The following is a 23,121-nucleotide window of genomic DNA, read 5'->3' as shown; positions in this document are numbered from 1 at the left end:
ACTTAGGACACCAGAGCTGTGAGGCCGACGTGCTAACCACTCAAACAGCTGGGCACGACGATTAATTGACCATCAAGGTCAATTAATCGTAAATGATTAACTTTTGAATTAATTAGGTATTGATTAGTCAATTAATTGTGGCAGACCTGAATGAACCATTCAGTTAAATTACTTATCATTATATAAAATATCTAACTCCCTAACTATCATTGTCAGCGATTGACATCAAATTAATTGCTGTCAGCCCCTCACAGTTCAAATGGATTTGATATCCACTCCCGTCAATGGCAGCCAAGGAGTTTACCAATTATATTCAATAAAATAAGTCCTTACAATCACATTTTTTTTAAAGTAAACCACTTCATACTGTAAATCACAAAAAGACAAAGACCGGGTTAACTCATTCACTGCCATTGACATACAATCGATTGGCGAGAGGCTGGCCAAAAATGATCGCTGCCATTTCTTCTAGTCTAAAAGGAATGGACATCTATCCCGCCATCAATTGCAGGCACTGACTTGAAGAACATTGTGTGAGGCATCATCAAATCATACTTTTCTGAAGAAAAAAATGTTCAAACTATAAACGGACTTATTCCTTCTTCTCAGAAAGGTGGTCAATATTTCACATTAACGGCACGCTGATGAATGTTTCCTTCTCGCTGCAGTCAAAGCAGCTTTGAGGGCACCATTACCTCTGCGAGACATATTCTCACTTCAGGCCAACTAAATTATTGCCACATTTTCGCAGCTTGTGCTCGGCACTGCTGAGAGGCGAACATTCATCTTCGTTCATGCTGGGGAGCTGGAGGAGTCATTAAGTTATATAGCCTGTCCAACCTTGATCAGCATCCCCCACAAAACTCATCTTTTCAACTGTAAATTCAAACGTTGACCTTGAAGCAAACCTTTCACTACATGCATCCCATTAAATAATAATCTGTGTTAATTCGATTATACTTGAGCTTTCTTTAACACTACTATCAAACACGGAACCTCTGGTAAACTATTGTTTTTTTTTTATTTAAATGAAGTCCAGCCCATCGGCCATTTAAAATATTGATAAGAAAAAAATAGCAGATAGGCAGCCCAGTGGAAGAGTGGTTAGTGTGTCAGCTTCCTAGTTCTGGGGTCCTGGGTTCAAATCCAGGTCAATCTACCTGTGGGGAGTTTGCATGTTTTCCCTGGGCCTGTGTGGATTTTCTATGGGTACTCCAGTTTTCTCCCACATTTCAAAAACATGCATGGTAGGCTGCTCGGACACTTAAATTGGTGTGATCGTGAATGGTTGTCTGTCTCCTCGTGTCCTGCGATTGGCTGGTGTCGCCCACCTCCAGCACCCCCTGCAATCCTAGTGACGATAAATCGGTTCAGAAAAGGAATGAATGAAAACAAGAGCTGTGTAAAATGTGTTGCATTCATTTTGAAAGGTCTAATTCGTGGGCTGCCATTCAAAGTGTTAGACCACCATTACACTTGAAATAGGAGGGTTGGCAGGAGAGGTCACATTTCTGTCCCTCAGCAATGTGGACGGAAGAGATCTTTTACTGTTTTAATAATAAAGCAGTTACATTAGCAGTTGAAATAGCTGTGATGTGTAGACACCACCTTAAACAAAACTGGAAATAAAAGGCAGGCAAATCAAAATTGGGGTCTGCAAATTGCTAGGTTCGAAACCATCAAATTACAAGGCAGCGTTTTGAGTTTAGATGGCTATAAAAGCATAATTAAGTATAGGGGATATATGAAGCCGGTGGTTTTCAAAAATGAGGTCCCTTAGAAAAGCATACCTATCAGTAAATTAGTTTCTTCTGCTCTCAAGCCTTTGATTGGCTCACTACGGGGACATAAACTTTGAGCGATGACAGGGGTGGTTAAGCGGCACATTTTGAGGGCACAATGTCTGGCCCACGATGCATACACTATGCGCATTGGCCAGCCAATGCTATTTGTCAGGGAAAGCTTGTGAAAAGACTGATGGCTTTTTCAGAAGTGTCCTTGCAACTCTGAATTTGTTGAAGCATTTCCATTAAATAAACAGGCTCCTTTTTTCATCTTTTTTAATGGCTCACTAAGTGATTTGTTAAAATGGATAAAGGAAAGGTAGAGCAAGGGAAAAAGTGAAGGATTTTTAATGTACACTAAGACACAACCTCAAGAATATGCCTTAATTATTGTTTAAAAACACAATTCCCAATTAATAGTGAAAAATGAACTGTAGAACTAAACAAATGCCCAGTGTGCAGGTCATCATGTAGAAAGAAATGAGCAGAAAAAATGAATCACTGAGGTAGTTTATTTTTAAGGGGAAATAAAAATAACTTACAGTGCATGAAAGAATGGTAAACTTCAGTTTCTTTACAACATGATATGTTTTGACCATTAAATTATTTACAAAGGTGTAGCTTATCTCAGCTGGTGAAAATAAATACAGTACTGTAGATAAAACCATCCAACTTTTTTAGTATTTTTTGTTTTTTTAATAGCAAATTCTTTTATTATATTTTTTTGGAGGGTCGGGGGCGTGAGTGACTTATTCTACTACTCCAGCACCCTTGGACACCTTTCACCATTTTGTTGGTTTTTAACTAATTTGCTGCCCATGATGATGATAAATGTCCAATTCATTTGAAACTGGAGATTTATCATTGCCAATGGCAGTATATTACCCAAAAAAAGCTAATGTAAGTTTTTTGGAAATTGAGGAGACAGAACATGCACACTCCATGCAATACCAAAAGTATAAAATTCAAGGCCCAAGGGCCAGATCCGGCACCCCACATAATTTCCTGTGGCCCGCAAAAATGAATCATGAGCTTTGCTAAAATGAAATTTGAAAAAAAATATCCTGCAGTCCTCAATAATACATTGAGTACAGGACTCCAAAAATATTTACAGTTCCCCTTTAGGTGCTTTTGTACTTTAGATAACAAAATGAATATTGACTGTTTTCATTTCAAATATTTACATAAACATTTTTTTCGAAACGAACATAGTTGTTTCAGCGAAAAAAAAGTTTTAATAATGAACACTATGAATAAAAACTGAATATTTTCCTCCAATTTCATTTTTTTTCTTCAAAAACGTAAATAAAATGAAAAACAGGAGAATATGTTCTATGATTACTGGCTCAAAAAAGGGCTTCAGCCACTTGTTGGTCAACAAAATCTTTAAAAATCCAATTCATTTATTAATCATCTGTCGATTAGTCGTGCTCACCCCTAGTTAGCAAACATAAGACTGAAGCAACCAATAACAAAAAAATGGCTTCAGACAAATATGCGTTTGATACTCTTGCAGGGCAGAGAAACCTGCATCATATTTATGCTTTGGGGTCATACTTTGGAGTAAGTACTTACAGTTGGGCAAATAAGTATTTCGTCAACCACCAATTGTGCGAGTTATCCTCATTGAAAAGATTAGAAAGGCCTGTAATTGTCAACATGGGTAAAGAATGTGGAAAGAAAAACTGAAAATCAAATTGTTTGATTTTTAAAGAATTTATTTGCAAATTATGTTGGAAAATAAGTATTTGGTCAATACCAAACGTTCATCTCAATACTTTATGTAACCATTGTTGGTAATAATGGAGGCCAAACATTTTCTGTAACTCTTCACAAGCTTTTCACACACTGTTGATTGTACTTTGGCCCATTCCTCCATGCAGGTCTCCTTTAGAGCAGTGATGTTTTGGGGCAACACAGACTTTCAACTCCCACCACAGATGTTCTATGGGGTTGAGATCTGGACACTTGGCTAAGCCACTCCAGGACATTGAAATGCTTCTTACGAAGCCACTCCTTTGATACCCTGGCTGTGTGTTTGGGATCATAGTCATACTGAAAGACCCAGCCACGTTTCATCTTCAATGTCTTTGCCAATGGAAGGAGATTGTCACTCAAAATCTCTTGATACATGGCCCCATTCATTCTTTCCTTTACACAGATAAGTTGTCCTGGTCCCTTTGCAGAAAAACAGCCCCAAAGCATGATGTTTCCACCTCCATGCTTCACAGTGGGTATGGTGTTCTTCGGATGCAATTCAGTATTCTGGAGTGAAAGACACTGAGGTTGTGAACAGGTGTATTTTATCCCAATAATGAGTTAAAACAGATGCTTTTAATATAGGTAACGAGTGGGGACCTCGTTAGACCTCGTGAGAAGTTAGACCTCTTTGACAGCCAGAAATCTTGCTTGTTTGTAGGTAACCAAAGACTTATTTTCCACTCTAAATTGGATTTTTTTTTATATAAATAAAATGATTTTCTGATTTTTTCCCCACATTCTGCCTCTCATGGTTGAGGTTTACCCATGTCGACAATTACAAGCCTCACTAATCTTTTCACATAGGAGAACTTGCACAATTGGTGATTGACAAAATACTTATTTGCCCCACTGTACATGCACTGCTACTATAGTGGTACAGTTCATATTTAGGGATTACCAGTATGAAAATCAAATAGGTTATGACACTTTAACTTGGCCACACGACGGCGTTCCTTTCAACGTACAGCGAGTTGCCTTCATGGACTCTCATGATGTGGTTTCTCAACACCGGCATGCTACTGAATCCAGTCCCGCATGTGTCGCACGAGTACGGTTTCTCCCCCGTGTGAACTCGGAGATGAACTCTGAGCGCCGAGCTCTGGCAGAATCTTTTCCCGCAGGTTTTGCAGAAATACGGCTTCTCGCCTGTGTGACAACGCATGTGAATCTGCAGCGCCTGCATACGCCGGAAGGTTTTGCGACATCTGCTGCAAGCGTAGGGCTTCTCCGCTGAGTGCGTAATCATGTGCTGCGCCAGGTAACGTTTAAATCCAAAGCCCTTTCCGCAGATGTCGCAAACGAAAGGCTTGACTTGTGTGCATACGTCCGAATCGCCAAAGAAGCTGCCACCGCTCTGGAAATGCTGCCCAAAGGGTTGTGCCTGAGGGTGGACAGTTGACATTGCGTTCTCCAAGCTGTACGTCCTGTCCTCCTGCTCAAGATCTTCTGTTTTAACGTTCCTTGTCAAGGTAGATGTCACTTTGTCGCTGACGTAATCTTCGTTTATTTCCGGATAGTAGCCACGGAAGACGATTTGATTACTGCTGCTTGATTCTGAAGTGTCAAAGGCTACGTTTTCGGTGGCGTCTTTGTCTGCTTCGATTCCATTCTGGTCAGAGTTCAAAACTGCTGGCCAGACTGCACAGTTTGAGAAACGCTCCTCCTGTTCAACCTTAACGTGAAACGGCTCTTGGTGATTCTGCTCCACACTGGTGATGGTCTGCTGGGTACACGACCCGCCCGGTGGAGACTCTGAGATTATTGCATGACAAAGTGATGAAATAAGAAATACAGAGACCAAACGGGCAATGTATTATGCATGCACATCTTAGAAAAAAAACTAAACATTAACCCAACGGCGACAGAAACCCAGTCTACTATATTTAAGAAACATACAGTAAATGAGCACTTTTATATTTCTGAACCTTGTCAATTATATATATGTGTGCATGTGTATACAGTCATACCTGAACTTATGAATGTCCCTAAGTATGACATTTTCAGGTTACAAGCTTTTTTTATATGCAAATGAATGCTTCAAGACACGAAAACAAGATCCAAGTTACGAAATCCTCCCCAAAAGTCAATACATTTCACATATTTGCTGTTTTATTTTGAAATTGTCTAAAGGTGCACTATACTGGGCTCTTATTGGCTGTCTCACAACAACCAATATCCATGTTTCAAGATTTTTTTATGTACTTTTGGGTTTTGTTGGTAGATGTGTGAGTACCGTGGAATGAATTAGAGAAAATAGATATAAACTACGGGTCTACTACAGGAACTTCTTGTCTTTTCGTGTATATTGAAGAAGCCTGGCAGTAAATAATCGCTTTTGCATTCATGAACCTGTTTTCACTATATATAATATGTATGTACGTTTGTTTTTATTATTGCAGGATGCCGTTTTTTCTAGGAAATAAATAATCTTATGTTAAAAATAAATAAATAAGACTGCAATTTGGTTTGGGGTTAGAGATAGGAAATGAGTAATAAGACGAACCTGTCCTTTGAGAATGTGTAGGTTTGCAGGCGAGGACGTCCAGAAGCCTGCGCTGACGGTCCATTTCTTGCTCGTAGGCGACAATGGTTTTCTCAAAAACCCCGAAAATTTCTTCAGCGGCGGCAGTCAATCGCTCGTTGACAAACGTTCGCAAGTGATGGAGTTTAGACATGGTTGTTTGCGTGACCGACATTGAATGTAAAAGCTGTTGTTTTTTTTTCCTAAGAGATGAGAATTAAATGGCTAACCTTCTGTATAGTGTTGACTTCCGTTAGGTGTCAGGCTATTTGTTTCCGCTGGTCAACGCCGGGGAATTATTCAATTATTCATTATTAATTCCCAATTCTGTACCACTTATCTACACCATGTTTGCGGGGGTGCTGGAGCCTGAACAAGCCCACCCTCGAATTGTTTGCCAGTCTATCGCAGTAATCCATAATTATTGTTATTTATCTTTTTTTACTTTTCCTTCACTGTTTCTAGGGGGACACATTTCAAGACGGTACATCCTCCTCCAATGTTTACCTTTGTTCTCCACTGACTCTAAAACAAATATTTTGATGTTGGTATGAAGCTTAAACTGAAGTGGGATAATTATATGTTATTGATTTTTTTATTGGACTAGATGGGTGCACATTATTGCGCTATCTGCAGGCAAACTTCGTTCAACGGAAAAGGACATATCTTCGGGAAACACCATCAAAGCAGATTAAGGCTCGTATTAATGAAATTCATAGAGAAGGTTAGTAAAAAAAACACTGAATTACTGTTTTATTTGTGTCTTTTGACTCATCTTTTTGGTTTTAACAAATCATCCAATATTAATTTAAATGGATTGGACACATCGCCTTCAAAAAAGCCAACCTGATCCGAAGTCAGCGTTAAAGCAGCCTGTCTGTCTAGGCTCCAGCACCCCCTGAAACTCTAATGATGATAAATCGGTTCAGGAGATGAGATAAAATGTTATGTTCCAGGTGAAAGAGGCACGACGGACACTTAAAAAACCAGAAGTCGAAAGGTTTGATTGCACCGAACACAAGAAAACCTTCTGGTGTTTTTGTTGTGGACTGGAAGTTGAACGAAATGTTTCCGATGGCAAAACTACCGTGCTACATGGTGGCTTGCTGGAGCACATTGCCACGTGAGTGACGTTATGCAAAGATGTAAAGCATGAAAAATAGTGTTGTATATTTAATAATGCATCCATAACTTTCAGATCAGAACACAGAAAGAATACCCACAAATTCTGGTGGGAGAATAAAGCTGATCCCAAGTTGAGAGACAAAGTCCTCATCACACAAGAGGAGACTGAATTGTGAGAATAATGTTTAAATCAATCCATCCAACCTTTTATTGAGTTTCCAAGTATAGAGAAAAAACTGAATAAAGCCAAAAATGACTAATTAAATGTATTTTCTTCAGGTTCAAATCCCAGGTGGAAAAGGTATTGGAGACTTATGTGGAAAAGGAGGATGAATTCATTAAACAGGTAATGCCAAATGTTATTTTATGGTTCCTTCATAAACTTACTGGAGGTCATTTTTCTATTAGTGCTAATATTTCCATCTGGTGGTTCACGGACTTGGTCGCTGTTGTTACATGTATTGACAAATGTCTTAATTTTGTGTGTCCACAGCAAGCCGAGCTGATCCGGGTACAGGAGAAACAGCGCCAACAATTCCTTAAGTCTCTTCCAGAGGTTTGTTTCTCTGGATGCAGTGGTGGTATCCATAACTATGGCTTTGACAATTAGAATTTTAAGGCTTGCTAAAGAGAATTGCACTAGATTTTAGCTTAAAAAACAAACATACAATGTAGAATATTCAACTATGTGACAAAAGTGTGGAGCTATGAGTGATTTTAATCTTATATATCAATGATCATAAAACAACAACTTTCCAAGAATTAGATGTTTTAGCAAAAGTTTTTGTTAGTGGTGAAACTTCCTCTGTGAACCACTGTTGGCTTTTCCTGAATCAAAATCAGCATGAAGCAGAACCAGCATTGATTAATGGACTGAACAGACCAGAATTGGCAGCCCAAGCCAGTGCCAGGTAACATCCAAAACACCAAAAGTGTATTATTGTCTTGTATGCGCGCTTCTTCTCACCTGTGGAAGTGATAGATTTCCAGAGACGTCATGGGGAGCCCACCAGCGGAATAACAGCAGCGTTGATTCGATGGTTGACGCGCACCAAGATGGCCTGACATTTATTGGTTATCAGGTAGAAAAATTGTTTATGAATTCCTCAAAGGTGAGGAAAACCTTCACTTTCTGTGGTTTTCTCTTGCAGGATTCAGCAAATAGCGGAAATGTACACACAGGTACACTAACAAGAGAAGCAAAAGCTGCCGTTCATTTCGCTGTAAGGTTTGATGTTGGATTGACTTGTCATTTTACAGGCGCCGTCCCTCCGTGGCTCCAAGAAGATGATCCTCTTGAGGGAACATCTACGAGTGGAGCACCTCCTGAAATTGGCCCGTCAGCTCAGGGGTTCCTCAAACGGAGTAGAATGCATTTATTTGTCTTTATTTATGACATATAGCCATGTAACTAAATAGGGTGGTTTAGCTTCCTTTAGCTGTTATGCTCATCTTTCAAATACTTCATTTTTATAATGTCCAACATTGAAATATATATTATTTTGGATCAATAGTCTCTGAAAATGAATGACATGTCCATTTCAAGTGATATAAATGAAGGAGCCACTATACATTTGAAAATGAAGTATTTGTAGTGTTACGCCAACCGTTAATCTGCAATAACATTCACATATTTGAACTGAATTTTGCAGTTTTGATTGAACTTAGGCGTTAAATGTGCAAATAATGAAAAACAGTGCAGTAAAATTATGTTGAGTTGCCAGTGTATAGCGCCAATTAAAAAGTGGCGTACTCATTTGGATTTTGGAGCATGCTTTGTAATGTAATGAATTTGCACACGCATTAATACAAACTATGTTGTGCATTTTCTTTACTCAGAGGAGCAAGAGAAGATGAGGAAGCTCCCCCCGAACCGAGTGGGAGCCAACTTTGACCACAGCTCACATACTGATGCCAACTGGTTGCCTTCCTTTGGTCGTGTGTGGAACAGCGGCAGACGCTGGCAGTCCAGGTGAGAGTTAGGCTCGCTGAGCTTTGTCTAAATTCAGTTGACTTTTTCAGAGGTAGTAATTTGTTTTCTTATAAACAGGCACCAGTTCAGACAGGAGGAAGGCCAAGACAAAATGAAGAGGAAGATGAAGCATAATGATAAATGGACGAAAAAGAGAAAGACAGCAAATGAATAGCCCCATGAGTTCTTATCTATTTAATTTCCCCACTGTATTTTTTAAAGTGGCGGAAAATCCTGCCGTCTAATGCTAAAATGGATTTTTTTTTTTTGCTAGATGTACAAAAATACTTTCATTAAACTTGTTTTAATCAAATGTAAATGTACTCTACACCTACTTGTCTAAATAGACAGCATTTTCAACCACTGTACTTTATTTGTATTTTTTTTATAAATAAAAGAAAAACAAATATGAACCAGGTTTTTATGAATGTGATGTAACAAATTCAAAGCATCTGTGAATATTAAATGTTCACACCGAACTCAGTGGATATGGATATACACAGCAAATCTGCCAATAAAACAATAAATTATTTCACCCAAGAAAAAAAGTTTGTCTTATGTGGGCACAAAATTGAAAAACAGTCTTACATCTAAAATGGTGTTATGGTGGCATCACATGGTGTTTGTAAGTCAATTATAAGTTGTTTATAAGCTTCAATGTGAAAGAAAAATGGACAAGTAAACTCATCATCAACCTCTGATTCTAAATAAATACTCTGTATATTTTTACCATCTGTGTAAAAACAAATGGGCTTGGTGGGCGCAGTAACGGATACTACAGCTGCAAATGGGAATATATTGTCTATTTTTAGCTCAGTGACAACATGACTATTCTATTCCACTCAAAATGAAGAAAAGATCAGCGTCACCGCATTCCCGTGACGCACGGTTTAACGATTGACGTTGCCATCCTATAATGAGAATCATACAAATTTGACATTTCATTTCGCATCAAATGGAGAGGGTTATTTTTTCGTATATTTTGGATTTATTAACCATAGCCATTAGACTGAGGAATAGTTGGGACAGGAGAGTCTAAACGCACGTGTACTGGGCGTTTCCTTAGTGAATCCAACGTCCAATCACAGTGCAGAATTTTTGAATAAATCTACATGTTTTGAACCAGGCGTAATTCCGAAATTTGATTGGTCATGTTGCCCAAGCACAGCCAATCGAGTAAATGACAAGCGCTCAGCTGGCACCTAAGCCCCTCCCTTTACGTATTAAGTAGTAAACCCCGGAAACGTCGCTGTTTAAAGGCACAGGGGAGGAAATTACAGGCACAAGGTTGGAACAACGAAAACAGCTTCGATCAATCTAAAGACATAGGACAAGAAAAGACGAGCTATTTGCATCGGAAGAGCAGGAAAACGACCCTAAAAGCATACTGCTACAGATATTAGTTGTGTATTTAGGCCGTTAGACGTCAAATGTGTAGCTCTGAAGTCGATTTTGGCCCCTTACGTTTCGGCTACCTACCTGGGGTCCGTCAAAGACCACCACGACACAAAGCATTCTAAAAGGCCAAACGACCCCTGAGAAGAGGCCGCCAGGCAGACTCTCTTTTTTTCTCAGTGGACATTTTTTTTTAATTATCGGTAAGTATCCTTCATTATTCTTCACCAGCTAGCTGCGACATCTTTTGTGTGTGCCAACTTAAAATATAGCCTTGAATGGTGCCAACGTGGTGGTATCCGTGGGTATTTGTCGGTCTACTCTTTCTATGCTGGACATCAATTTGCTTTTGGTCGACTAATGTGTATGATGAGTACAAGAATGCTTGGAATCCAGCCTGAACCAGTTGATGGAACTGACAGCAGCTTGTTGGGTGGAGGGGGGCGTTCCCCTGCTTTGTCTGCCTTTACCACTCTGCCTTTTTTTGTGTGCAGTCTGTGCTGCATTGGGACAAAGTGATAGTAATCACACTGTGTTCAATATTCGCCTTCATTTAATCCAGGAAACGTGGATTCTGCACGGAAGAATTCCTACCAAATTTCTTTACTGTGGATGAAGCAATTATTCATGGGGGATTACATGCAGTGCTCAGATGCACTGCTGCAATAGAGAACAGTCATTCCTGGTAGTGATATAATGCTCACGTGCACGGCAGGGTCATCCCGTGTCCTGACAAGCAGGGCATGGTGGTATTGATGTGTACGTTATCTCTGCATTGACACTCGCCAGTTTGTGTTAGCCGTACAATACACAATTTCACATTGTTAGCCCGCATGCACGTAAGGGTGGGCTTTCATCTTGCAAGTCGACAGCCCCCACTCCCCACCTTTCTGTCTGGGAGAAACCAGTGGGCTTTGTCCTCAGCTGAGTGCGACGTCATGACTGGTCGACGTCCAATCCTTTAGGATTGGGAGTTTGCCGGCAGCCCCTCCCAGTCAATATGGAGTGGGCCTCTAGAGGTACTTTTAATTCAATTCTTTCCTTAAGGAACTCATTGGATTTCATTGACAGTGATAGGCGTCCAATCCATTTGAATTGAGAGGGATGGCACCAAATGATGTTCACTTGGTGCCGCTCCTCGCAGTTCATATGGATGGATGTCTACCAATTTGAATTTACAGCAGAAGGATGAAAAGATCCACAAGACTGGAAGTCTATCCTCGTCAACAGCACTGAAGGAGTTCATGTAAAATGGTAAAATGTTATACACACCCCATGCTTTTACTGGCACAATGTAGGGTATCATCACCAGGTGTGTCACAAATGATTATTTTCATGGTCAATAGACAACAGATATTTCAACAAGGAGGTGACTGATTTGCTCTTGTATAAATCGCATGTTATTTGCTGTTCTATTACTCGGAGCTTTCACATTTTTGGACAAAACGTGCATTGGAACTAAAATATTAAGCTCTGATATTGAATATTATATAACTGCAATTTCATTGTTCTCCAAAGCAAAAGCAGATGTTTTCTGATATCTCATCTCGGTGGATTATAAAGAACTGCTTTTGATGATGAAAGAAATCTGATTTCAGTTTACCTCAATTTTTTTTTGAGTGTTGGGTAAAAGAAAAAACATTACATTTATTTTTAAAAAAAAAACAGTATTGGTTATTTATAATTAAAAATATTAAATGGACGGCCTGGTTTGCCAGCACGCTGGCCTCACAGTTCTGGGTTAGTGGTTCCAATCCCAGGTTGGTTCTCACTGTCTGAAGTTTGCATGTTCTCCCCAGGCTTGCGTGGGTTTCTCCAGGTACTCCAGTCTCCTCCCACATCCCCAAAACATGCAGGGTAGATTGGTTGAACACTCTGAATTGTGTTAGTACGAGTCTGAGCCTGAATAGTTGTCCGTCTCTTAGAGCCCTTTGATTGGCTGTCCACCGTTTCAGGGTGTCCCCACCTGCTACCTATAGTAAGATGGGATAAGCTTTGGCACCTCTTGCGACACTTGTGAGGATAAGTGGTCCAATAAATGAATGAATGAAAGAAAGAAATAAGCAAGACAATGTTCACTATCAAGATTCTCATTTTTAGATGGAAGAAATGTACCAACTATCGCATTTCTTGATTAGTTTGACAAGGGTATAGTTGGTGATTAATATTGGAATCTCTAAAATCACACATGATTACATGGAGCCAACAGGGTCTCGTTAGGTTATTTATATGTTCCGTACATTATGAGCAATGGGAACCTGATTACCAGGTAAGCCCGTTAGAATTCCTTCTTTACTAAAGAATGGACGAACAGCCTCATGCCTGGAATCAAACTGTGGCATATTCATCCATGTGCAGGTCAGATGCAATCTGACTCGAGGGCCACCATTCATCCTGTGCACAGAACACGCACTCAGCAATGAATAGAGAATTGCTAAATGCATCAGGCGTTCATATCTGCCATTGCTTGTTGTGTGTGCAGAACTCCATCAAAACGCTTTGAGCTGATGAGGTTTGGTTTTCTGCACTACAGTGTGTTACTGCAGGATTTGATGTCAGAGATTACACATGATTATGCGGGTTAGATTCAGTACTCTACTCTGCTTGGGGCTATATTGATCCCAACACAGTCACGCTGTAGGTCTAAATCATATCTCGCACAATAAAGAGATTGATCTTAGAGGCTGATGTAAATTTGAAATAAAGAAATGTCTATCTTATGCTCAGCAAATTATGTGCCACAAGCATGGAATGTCTACTAAATAGAAGTAACTGATGGTGTGTCAAACTATCAATTGAGTTGTCCTGCATAGTGTTATTTTGTTGTATACATGTTCTTGGGAAGCAGTATTTTGCTGATTGACCTTAGTGTACAGATAACACTACCTTCACAGTGCAGGTAAATTACCATTTCTTTGTACATGTGCAAGAGGCATGGTCATTCATATGTTATAAATAAATAAGTACATAAATTATAAATAAAATATGTAAGAAAATCTGATTTCTGGCCAGCAATTCATGGTGTTGCACAATTGGTGCCTGGAGCTATCTTGGATAGACTCCAGCACGCCCAAAGACCCTTGTGAGGATAAGCGTTCCGCAAAATTATTGACTGAAAGAAAGTATCCTTCCAACCAATTATCATTTACCATCAGTTATCCTCATGTGACAAAATGTAGACGGTCCCACTGAGAAATAGCCACATGAGTTACAGATTAACAACGGCCTCTCAATCTCCTCCAATGGCTTTTGTCTCCTAAAGTCACTGAATGCATAATGTGTGAGTCGAGATAAAAATCTATGCATTAAATAGGTCACTGTGGAGCTTATCGAGTTTAGACTTGTTCACTCTGCCCCATTTGGGTTCATCTTTTGCCTCGTCACTATGTCCATTCGCCCACTGCCGGCCTGTCATTGTTGCTATTAGTCATTATTAACCAATTCCTGGGGTTTTAAAGGAAAATCTCCACATAGTCTGTGTCCTCCCAAATTCCAAAAACATGCAGACTAAGCTGGTTGAACACACTAAATTTCCACCTTAGGTAGGAGTGTGAGCGCAAATGGTTGCCCCGTGAATGGCTGGCCATCAATTTAGGGTGCCCGAAGACAGCTATGATAGGCTCCCTGTGACCCCCATGAGAAAGAAATAAGGTATTTACGAAAATTAGGTATCTAATACATCATATCACAAAATTATTTTGAAGTAAAGTGTAATATTCTTTTGAAGGGCTAAGTTTTTCTTATCATTTGAGAGTTTTGAGACATTAGTCATGCTGTCAAGTGTGCTCGCTAACTTGTCCACATTTGATTTTGAAGCTGCTAAAAAGTGTGCCTTCAGGCTCTCAAAACAAGGCTCTGACTCCCGCACCACTAAGTCAATCTTCTAACTGCTGCTTAAGAACTGTGGGTTTGTTTTTGTGTGTTGCACTTATCTCAGGATTAACCCTTGCACGGCCTCTCCCTGCCCTTCATCCGAGCAACACCCTTTCCCACCCAGCCTGAACTGGATGAGCTGCTATGCCTCGAAACAATTCAGTTTATAATAAGTGGTTTGAGCCTACAATTGTCATTATTCTGTATAACAAACTTTCTGGTCTGTGGGACTCATTTCCTTTGACTGCTCAATTCCAAATGGGAAACATTCTTTTTGACGGAATGTTGGGAAGAATGAATTGAGTTTCCCAGGGGGGATTGAAGAATGACAGACAAGACAAACAAACATTGCCACAACGCAAAGCAGCAAAATTAGGACTCTAAAAATTGGTGGGTGAAGGGGTGGAGAAATTTGTTTTTTTCTGTCCTTCATGAATAGGCAGCATATTTCTGTGGAACATTCCATCCACTGAGCTGGGCCAGCCTGTCGCTAAAGATTCAGGGTGCCACACTCCTCCCATCATTGCGTTTCCGCCCTTGACTGTCTCATAAGTTTCTACCGCTGCAGATCAGTCATGTGGTTTGTTTTTTTTCTCCACATGCTCCAGTTTTTCTCTCTCCACCCTAGTATTTATTTTGTAACATGAGAAAATATTTGAATGATTTGTCTCTCGTGAAATATAATTCACAGGAACCTACTAGTATTTACTCTTTTTTAAAAGCAATGTTTAGATGTCAAATTCATTACAACTGGGAAAGCTGCATCTGAATGAACACTTTTCAATGGCTTTGAAGTTTCAAGATGACCAATTATAATTGCCAAGAAGGCAATATTTACCACTAATCTACTTGATATTAATGTGGAGTATTAGTGCAGCATAGGCATATATTGGCTTTGTGCAAAAATTAATTAAACAAAATAAAAATAAAAAATAAATATATATTTAATCTAAGAATGATGAATTATGACCACAAACCTTTACTTTATTTAAAAGTGGTTGAGGCAGCCAATAAGTTAATTAAGAAAACCATGATAAAATTGAATACACTTTAAAGTGTTTTTTACTTCGTGCTGGGTGTTTTTAAAAATATATATATATATATTTGAAAGTGATCTTTAACACATTTTTCTGGGGGAAACCTTGATTTAATCCAGATTTTTTTTCCACCCAGCCACTTCAATAGATAGAGTCTTGGAATCCATAAAAGGGGACAGTATGGCCAAACAGCTTGTTGACTGGCATCCTTAATAACGTCCATAGAGTGACTTACTAGCAAATATATGGCCATTGTGAATCATTTTCAGACACTACAATGTGTTATATGTGAAACAGTTTTGGCCTAAAGTCAACATCAAGTTACTTGATTCTTAATTATTAGGCAAGTTGATGATCAGTTTGCAGCATTTCAATATAATTTATCAGCTCACATTGTCTGAAAATGACAGTCAAATCATTCCATTACATTTCCAGTTTAGTAGCTAATTTGTTTCTTAGAAGGCACACCTTGTGTTTTCAAGGACAATACAGTCTGTATGCTAATAGTGTGATTTCCACTCTCTAAGCTTACATATCCACACCCAGCTGCTCAAACATGCCTTCCCACCCAACACTCAAATCACTCAACTGTTGGATGTGAATATAGAGAAAACTATGGGTCAAATACAACCTGGATTTTAATGTTGTGGTACCTCTTTCAGTTCCATATGATAGCCGTAGACTTCCAATCAAGGATCTTTTGGGCTGTGAATTTAAATGCCTTTTTAAACAATGTCCAGTCTATTTGAACTGGGATGCCTGATAGTGAATAAACGTTCATTCTTTGGTACCTGCCCTCCTAACACAAATAGATTGGACATTTCTCGCCGCCAACAGGAACCAAAGAGTTAATGCCACATGTACTGAGATGTCGTTTTTCCTCAGTATTTCTACTCAATTACATCATATACATGACATGAAATTACTGTAAAACCCAACCCATTGCATCATAAAAATAAGCATGCTGCCATTGCTTGTACTTGTGGAAATGGTGAAACATTGCATATTTCCTCTTTGCTTTATGTTCCTACCAAGACTTAAACAGATATATAACACACATTTATACAAAAATACACTTTAGCATATTCACGGGAAGCCCATGCCGCTTAAACACATTAAGTATGAAAACAACCAACCCCCCCTTCAACCCTCTTCACATACAGACACATAATACACTTTCCTCTTCCACCCTTCCTCCACCTTTTCCTCTCCTTGTTCAAACATGTCAATCTAATACTGTTTATGTAATATGAAGAAATCATTTTATCATAGAGCATCAAGCTTTCACTCTTTTAATATTAGAATTAAATCAAAACAAACAGTGCAATGTGCCTTGGCCCTTCAATGCATCTTAGCAAAGGAATGTCAAAGTGTTGTTTTCAGTGCTTGCCGTCTCCTCAGCTGCACTCAAGCTGACATTGAATGGGAGGGCTCGGCTTTATAGTGATGACACGCCTGTTTTTGCCATATATGGAGGGCGACATGGGCTCTTAAATAGACAGAAAAATGTTAGCTGGTAGATAGGTGAAAGTACAGAAAGTCCCTGTTAATTTTTTGCAGCAGCAACAACACAAACATTGTTTACTCAATTTGTATTTTTAAACGTGTTTAATGTGTCATGCCGGGTAATGATTTGAAACTTTTGGAACGGAGTACAATGGTTCCTTCAGGGTTTTTTTAATTACCTTTTTTTTTTTTAATTTAAATTGAGACCCACAGTCAACAATAATTGACCCATGATTACCGAAAGTTATGGAACTGTTCCACACATAACAGAAAGTCGTACAATTCACTTTCTGTTCATATTAGAAATTCATCCAGGGACCAGAAATTAAAAAATGTTATCCGTGTATGCCCAAAATCAACAGGAAGTGTCTCATGGAAGATTACTGACCAGAATAGTTAAGCATTCCAATACAATTTCATTGCATTTTCTATTCAAGTCAGTTTTTACTAACATGTAATAAAATGATAAATGTGTGAATAAAAATATTATGAAAAAATAGTCATTAAGAGTAGTAATAATTATAATAGTAGTAGAATCAATACTAAGTTTAATTAAATGGCCATAAGTATGTAGTTGCCTTCTATAAAGGGGTTAATCTTAACATCTATGCATGGGCGCATACCGATTCAGGAATTATTTTTCTTGGCCAGACAGCGTATTTACATTTGCCTAATGAAGCAGAGTGTGTTTGTTTCCAAGACCTAACCTCACTAAGGGTTTGTGTCGTTTGCTGGAGACTGGCCGAGAACATAGGTTGATGTCGAGGAAGGCAGTCGCATGATTCTATCAATAGCTTTTGGTCTCACATGTCAGGACCAGCACACGTCTGATAACAATCCCAAGTTTGCTAAATAAAGATAAAAGTCAACCGTTGCGCTGTGTTTGTTCCTGCAACAAAGAGAAATGAGTAGTGTGCAGTTCTCTTGACAGCTTTAGCCATGTTTCTTAATCTCCACCTACCGCTGTTGAAAATAGTTCTTGCTTCGTCATCACTATGCCCCTTATTAGCACACAGATGGTACAATGCACACGTTCCCAACATGCTGGTGCTCAGCTGATAAATTTTTCCACATTCTCTATCTGCACTACTTGTTAGAGATAAGCCTTTCATGGGGCAGGCCGGAGGTGACGGACACCTCACATGGTGCACCACCACATGTATGTGTACAAGATAACAGTGAAGGGAAGGAGAGAATACATAAATATTTACATCTTGGGTTTTTGTTTATTTAAACTTTAAAGGACTGATACATTTGCAAAATCATCAGGATTCGCCTAGAGGAGAAATCTTTTACATACTGTATTTATTTGAGTATAACCTGCAAAAGTTTGTGTGCATTATACATGAAAAACTGCCCTAGAGAACGCTATCCTTAAAATAGCTTAAGAAGAATGGAATTATGGAGTCTGATGATAATAAATCAGACTGAAAATGTTTAAATATTATGATGATGAATTAGACTTTAAGGATTTAAAAATGTAAATGCCATTGGAGAATTGTGTCCATAATAGTAGTACTTTGTTTTACCAGGTTTCTGTACCATATGTTGTGAATAAATGTTTTGTCATGGCGACATGTGTTCAGCATATGCCAGTTACTAGTACCGGTCCAATTCTTGGTGTGAGCTGACAAAAACTGAATAATCTATCTTTAATATTTAATATATTTTTATCACAAATTATGGGTGTGCATTATATTCGAATAAATATGGTATAACAGGAGAATGTTGTGGTAGTAAGCAAATTTTATTTTAAATGTAATTATCTTTCAGTGGCATTGACAATGGCAGACGTCCAACATTGCATGTTTGCGGCTCTGCAAAACTATCACTTTAAATTAATTTATCACTAATAAAAGTCCAGTCCATTTAAACTGGGCTAATGTATGTGAATACATGAATAGAGATCATTTTGTCAACATGGTCTGTGGTATTTTTCAAAAGGGATAGAACTGAAGTACTTATGTACACCACCTCAGCCATGCATGGAGACCAAGACACCAGTGTGCTTGAATATGTCATTTGCAGTTCCAAACACATGCTCACTTTAAGAATGCTCCTTTTCTACTTCAACTAAAGGCAAGCAGTAGCAGGTGGGTGGAGCGTTGCATATGCCTACTCCGCCACCCAGCTTTTTCAGTCCCTACACGGGCCTATCAGGATGACGACTACTACAGTTGGCCCCCCTTTTATCTGTCCAATCGGCTGATAGCATAGCACTCCCCCCTCCGCTTCCATACTCTGTATATGTACTCTGCTGAGTGAGCAAAGCAGGCCTGCTGTATTAACAGCTGAGAGGAAGGAAGAAAACAGTAAGAGTGCGAGGGAGGGTGCGATCCTGAGAGACGATTTTAAAGGAGGTGCTGAAGGCACTATGAGAGGACGAGATGAGGGGGTGAGGACCAGAGGACCAAGCATGTGAGGGGGCTTTTGTGCTTGAGATGGCGTGGAGAGGCGCGAATGTGAGAAATGGAAAAGGAGGAAAGGGAAGGGGGCGCTACAGAGACTAGAGCGGGTGGGGGGGCTGAGAGTTGTTGATGACTTTCTGAGTTCTGCATGCGTGTGTGTGACTCAGGGAGGAAAGCCGAGACTCAAAACAAGCAAGTCTCAACTCTTCTGGAGGAAGTAGCAAAGAAGGACAAGGCGGTCCGACCCTGTACGCGACCCAGACGCCTTCATCCGACTAAACAGAGGAAGCGGACACAAGCTTGAATGAGTTGAGGGTGAGTGTCACAAGTTCTTCTGCTGTCACCATTATAAAACTAGATCTTAATTGCTGTGATGTTTTTAAGGCCGGGTCGGTTGACTCTTCCCAAAATGGCCACATGACAGAAAGACAAACAGGGAGGGTGATCCAGAGTGGGACCCTGTGTCAAAAAGCCTTCTCAGCAACTATGCATTCACTCAGCCAGCTTACTCTAAATGGCTGGAGCTATTGTGTGAATAGCCATGGCACTTGGAGGTTCACAAGTTTCAACTTCACTTTATTTCTTTCCACACACAAACACATATGCACGCCCACAGTCAGCTGTCATTCCATCCTCTTGTCTACGAGCTGACATCAGATTCTGTACGTGGCTCCTGAAATCTAATCACCAGGTTGATGGATAAGCCAGAGGAGCTCAGTCTCTGCTTGTTTTATGTCGAAAGTATGCACGTGTGTTTGACAAGTTTAAAGGCTAAGCTGAACTCGGGTGGGGTCTGGCTTAAAGCTGATGAGACAATCAAGTGGAATTTGGGAGGCCGGCTGCTGACTTGCATACTGATGCAATCGCACCTCTACTCGGTGAAATGTTACATGGAGGACATCAGAAAAGTGACATGTCATTCTAGCAGGACAGAGAATGCTTGTAAATGTCGAGGACACTGATAAATCTCGGGAACACCTGCTGTTTTACACATTTGTAAGCCTTTAACCGAGCAAACTGGAATACACTAGACACCAAAAACGAGTCATTTCTGCAAAAAAAAATTTGTTTAAACCTCTGGAGTGTAACCATTTATTAGCCACTCATTTAATTTGTTGGCTCCCATGGACGGGTTAGGGTTAGGAACCCATTTTTACAAGGAAGACTGAACATTCGTTCATGAGCATTTACTAACAGTCTTCCCAATTTTAAATACTATATTTGAGACACCACATCCACACAAGTGTAGATCACATTGTGGGTCATGACCAAGCAAAGGTTATTATTGTGACCTTTTGACCCAAAATATGATCCCCGTGTATGTGGCCATCAGATATCAATGATATACATATAAATATATATAAAAAAAAAAAACTCCGACCAACATAAACATGACCAATTGTCCTTCTGTGTGGAGTTTGCATATTCTCCCTGGGTTTGTGTGGGTTTTCTCCGGGTACTCTGGTTTACACCCGCATTCCAAACCATACACCGTAGACTGGTTGAGCACTCAAAATTTACCCTAAGTATGAGTGTCAGCCTCGCAATTGGTTGGCCATTGATTCAGGGTGTCACCGACCTGGTGCCCATAGTTAGCTGAGGTAGGCTCCAGCACCCCCCGTGACGATGAGCGGTTCAGAAAATAAATGAATGAAAGAATGCTTGTATCAGCAGCGTTGTTCCAATTTCCTACATAACACTCATATATTAACCATGAGCCCATCCGTTCCTTTTTCTCATTCGGTAACACTAATGTTGTATTCTCGCCAACAGCAAAATGGGATTAAAACTCTTTGTGTGTGTGTGTGTGTGTGTGTGTATTTTACATATTTATTTATTTTTCTGTTTGCTACATGTCACATTTAGATGACATGATGCATTAACACATTTAATCTATTTTATTTCCGACGATTGGTACTGACTTTGAACTTTGCCCTAGTCCTTTCCTCCATTAATCTTACCGAGGCTTAGCATAGTTTCTAAAGACATGTTTCTCTTTTCGGAAGGCCTATTTGGACATTTTTTCCCCATGCTTATGTATGGTTGTCACAATCAAGACAGAGCATCTGAACAGTTCTGTCAGCATGGCTTTATCTTACATACTTTTTGAAAAAAATCCCATCTGGATTTGATATATAAAACTGAAATCCAAAGCTTCTAATATCTGGATTAAAAATGAGGTGGCAGTTATGGCGGAGTACTGTAATTGTAAAATTATCAGTTTTGAATTGAAATTTTTCTTTTGCTTTTTTTCCTCTTTTTTATTTTGCACTGCTTTTTCTATAATTATTTTCTTAACTTTTTTGTTAATGCCATTGACAGCTCTTGGTTTCCAATTTATTTAAGCTAATGAACAATATCCAGTTGATGCCAGCCTCCCAGTTCAACTTGATTGGACATCTACTAGTGATAAACCTATTTGGAATTTCGATTTTAAGAGGTACTTAATTGGGCATCTTGTTGTCAATGGCATCAAAAGTTTTCATTAAAAAAGATTTAATATTGGGTTTCTTATGTACTATCAAAAATGGTATCAAGTTTAAATTTTTATTTATTTAAAAATTGAGTCTTTTTTACTAGATTCAAGGTTAAAGTATCGACCTATTATTTAATTTGTTTTACTACACTTTTTAATGGAAGAATGACTGTTTCATTTTAAAAAAAAAAAAAGAAAGTCAAGTTCTATACGGAAGTTCGTGCAATTTTATGCGTGCCTCCAAATCCGTTTTGTCTTCCTTCAATTCAAAACAGGGTCAGAAATCAAGTGGGACCTGGCAGCGGGCTTTTGGGGGCTCCAATGAGCTCTGACAACGACTATAAATACTCATGGCCGACTCTTGGTTAGCTCTTGTCCTTTTTACCATCCCCCTGCCTTCTGTCCCACCCTTTGGGGCCTTTGCCTTGGGGGACCCCACCTGCCTTCACAAGGGATAGGTTTCATCTTTTCATTTGTCAACTGGATTGCATGAAACAATTATTCGGTACTTGGTGCTCAAGTGCCATTAAATCATAATGAACCACTCCACCGTTTTTGTGTAAGCAACATGCTGTTCAAATGAAGCATCAAATGTGAGTATATATATTTTTTCTGTACTTGTGTTCTCCCACAATTTCCCAAAGGAAATATTGCCTGCTTTAATACCGCCATATGTCAGCAGTGTAATTACAGGTGACAAAATGTTCTCCCCGTACATTGTCTCTAGGTGATTCGTTTTCTTTTGTGGTACCTGCTACTATATTGCTAATGGTTGCCAAGCAATTAATCCCTTTGAGGAATATAGATATCCATTGACGGCATGGTGTCTTTAGGCAAAACATTGGACTTTGAAGTCCTCATTTTTTTCGGTTTTATCGTTCTTCTATAGATTATGAAACCAAGTTGTCAAGTTGAATTAGTCACAGTATGAAAATGTAAATTTATGAAGCATAAGCAGGATTGTTGCTCACTTCTGTAAATGTGACATTTTGTTGGAAGGTGAGGTGGAGCAGTCCTTCCTTAGAAAGACAACACCTTTATCTTGTGCGTCACAGTCGAAAGAATCACGTTTAACTCATTGCCTGCCATAAAAATGGATTGGATGTCTAGCTCTGGCAATTGCACGAAAATGTGAGAATTTCCTACCAGTTGAAATAAATTGAGTGTCGATTGTAGTCAATGGCAGGAAGTGAATTAATAAATTGGGGGGAAAACTGAAATTTATTTTTCTGATAAATAATAGTGGCCAAAAACAAAATTAAA

At 39.3% G+C, this 23,121-nt stretch overlaps 3 protein-coding genes across 9 annotated transcripts in view; 2 read left to right on the top strand and 1 right to left on the bottom strand.

Moving 5' to 3' along the window:
* Nucleotides 1-6,547, bottom strand: part of gas1a (growth arrest-specific 1a) — a 41,826-nt gene extending 35,279 nt beyond the window's left edge. The window contains exons 1-2 of one of the 2 annotated variants that reach the window (XM_077714246.1): nt 6,049-6,547; nt 2,279-5,297 (exon numbers count right to left, since the gene is read on the bottom strand). In XM_077714246.1, the coding sequence (XP_077570372.1) occupies nt 4,474-5,297; nt 6,049-6,241 (1,017 nt within the window). In that variant the 5' untranslated portion in view covers nt 6,242-6,547 and the 3' untranslated portion in view covers nt 2,279-4,473. Of the gene's footprint in view, nt 1-2,278; nt 5,298-6,048 lie in introns of those variants that run through there. The other variant, XM_077714247.1, reaches the window with a different exon arrangement.
* Nucleotides 6,075-9,576, top strand: cenatac (centrosomal AT-AC splicing factor). The gene is made up of 11 exons (XM_077714245.1): nt 6,075-6,790; nt 7,023-7,189; nt 7,265-7,363; nt 7,471-7,537; nt 7,685-7,747; nt 8,035-8,102; nt 8,174-8,273; nt 8,343-8,373; nt 8,452-8,556; nt 9,031-9,163; nt 9,242-9,576. The coding sequence occupies exons 1-11, from the start codon at nt 6,674-6,676 to the stop codon at nt 9,336-9,338; spliced, it is 1,047 nt and encodes a 348-aa protein (XP_077570371.1). The 5' UTR covers nt 6,075-6,673; the 3' UTR covers nt 9,339-9,576.
* An 851-nt stretch (nt 9,577-10,427) lies between these two features.
* atosb (atos homolog b) overlaps nt 10,428-23,121 on the top strand; it is a 22,736-nt gene continuing 10,042 nt past the window's right edge. For 2 of the 6 annotated variants that reach the window (XM_077714244.1, XM_077714239.1), the window contains exons 1-2: nt 10,428-10,761; nt 19,550-19,697. The gene's annotated coding sequence lies outside the window, so the exon portion shown is untranslated. Of the gene's footprint in view, nt 10,762-19,206; nt 19,437-19,549; nt 19,698-23,121 lie in introns of those variants that run through there. The other 4 variants (XM_077714241.1, XM_077714242.1, XM_077714240.1 and 1 more) reach the window with 4 other exon arrangements.

Source organism: Stigmatopora nigra, chromosome 4 (genome assembly GCF_051989575.1).
Source record: "Stigmatopora nigra isolate UIUO_SnigA chromosome 4, RoL_Snig_1.1, whole genome shotgun sequence".
Taxonomy (NCBI): Eukaryota; Metazoa; Chordata; class Actinopteri; order Syngnathiformes; family Syngnathidae; genus Stigmatopora; species Stigmatopora nigra.
This window is presented reverse-complemented; position numbering and strand designations above follow the sequence as displayed.

Coding starts and splice junctions, on each gene's coding strand:
- cenatac (XM_077714245.1), top strand. CDS start 6,674: ATGGGTGCACATTATTGCGCTATCTGCAGGCAAACTTCGTTCAACGGA. Junction 8,103..8,173: donor GCAGCCCAAGCCAGTGCCAG/GTAACATCCAAA, acceptor TGGAAGTGATAG/ATTTCCAGAGACGTCATGGG. Junction 8,374..8,451: donor TAGCGGAAATGTACACACAG/GTACACTAACAA, acceptor GTCATTTTACAG/GCGCCGTCCCTCCGTGGCTC.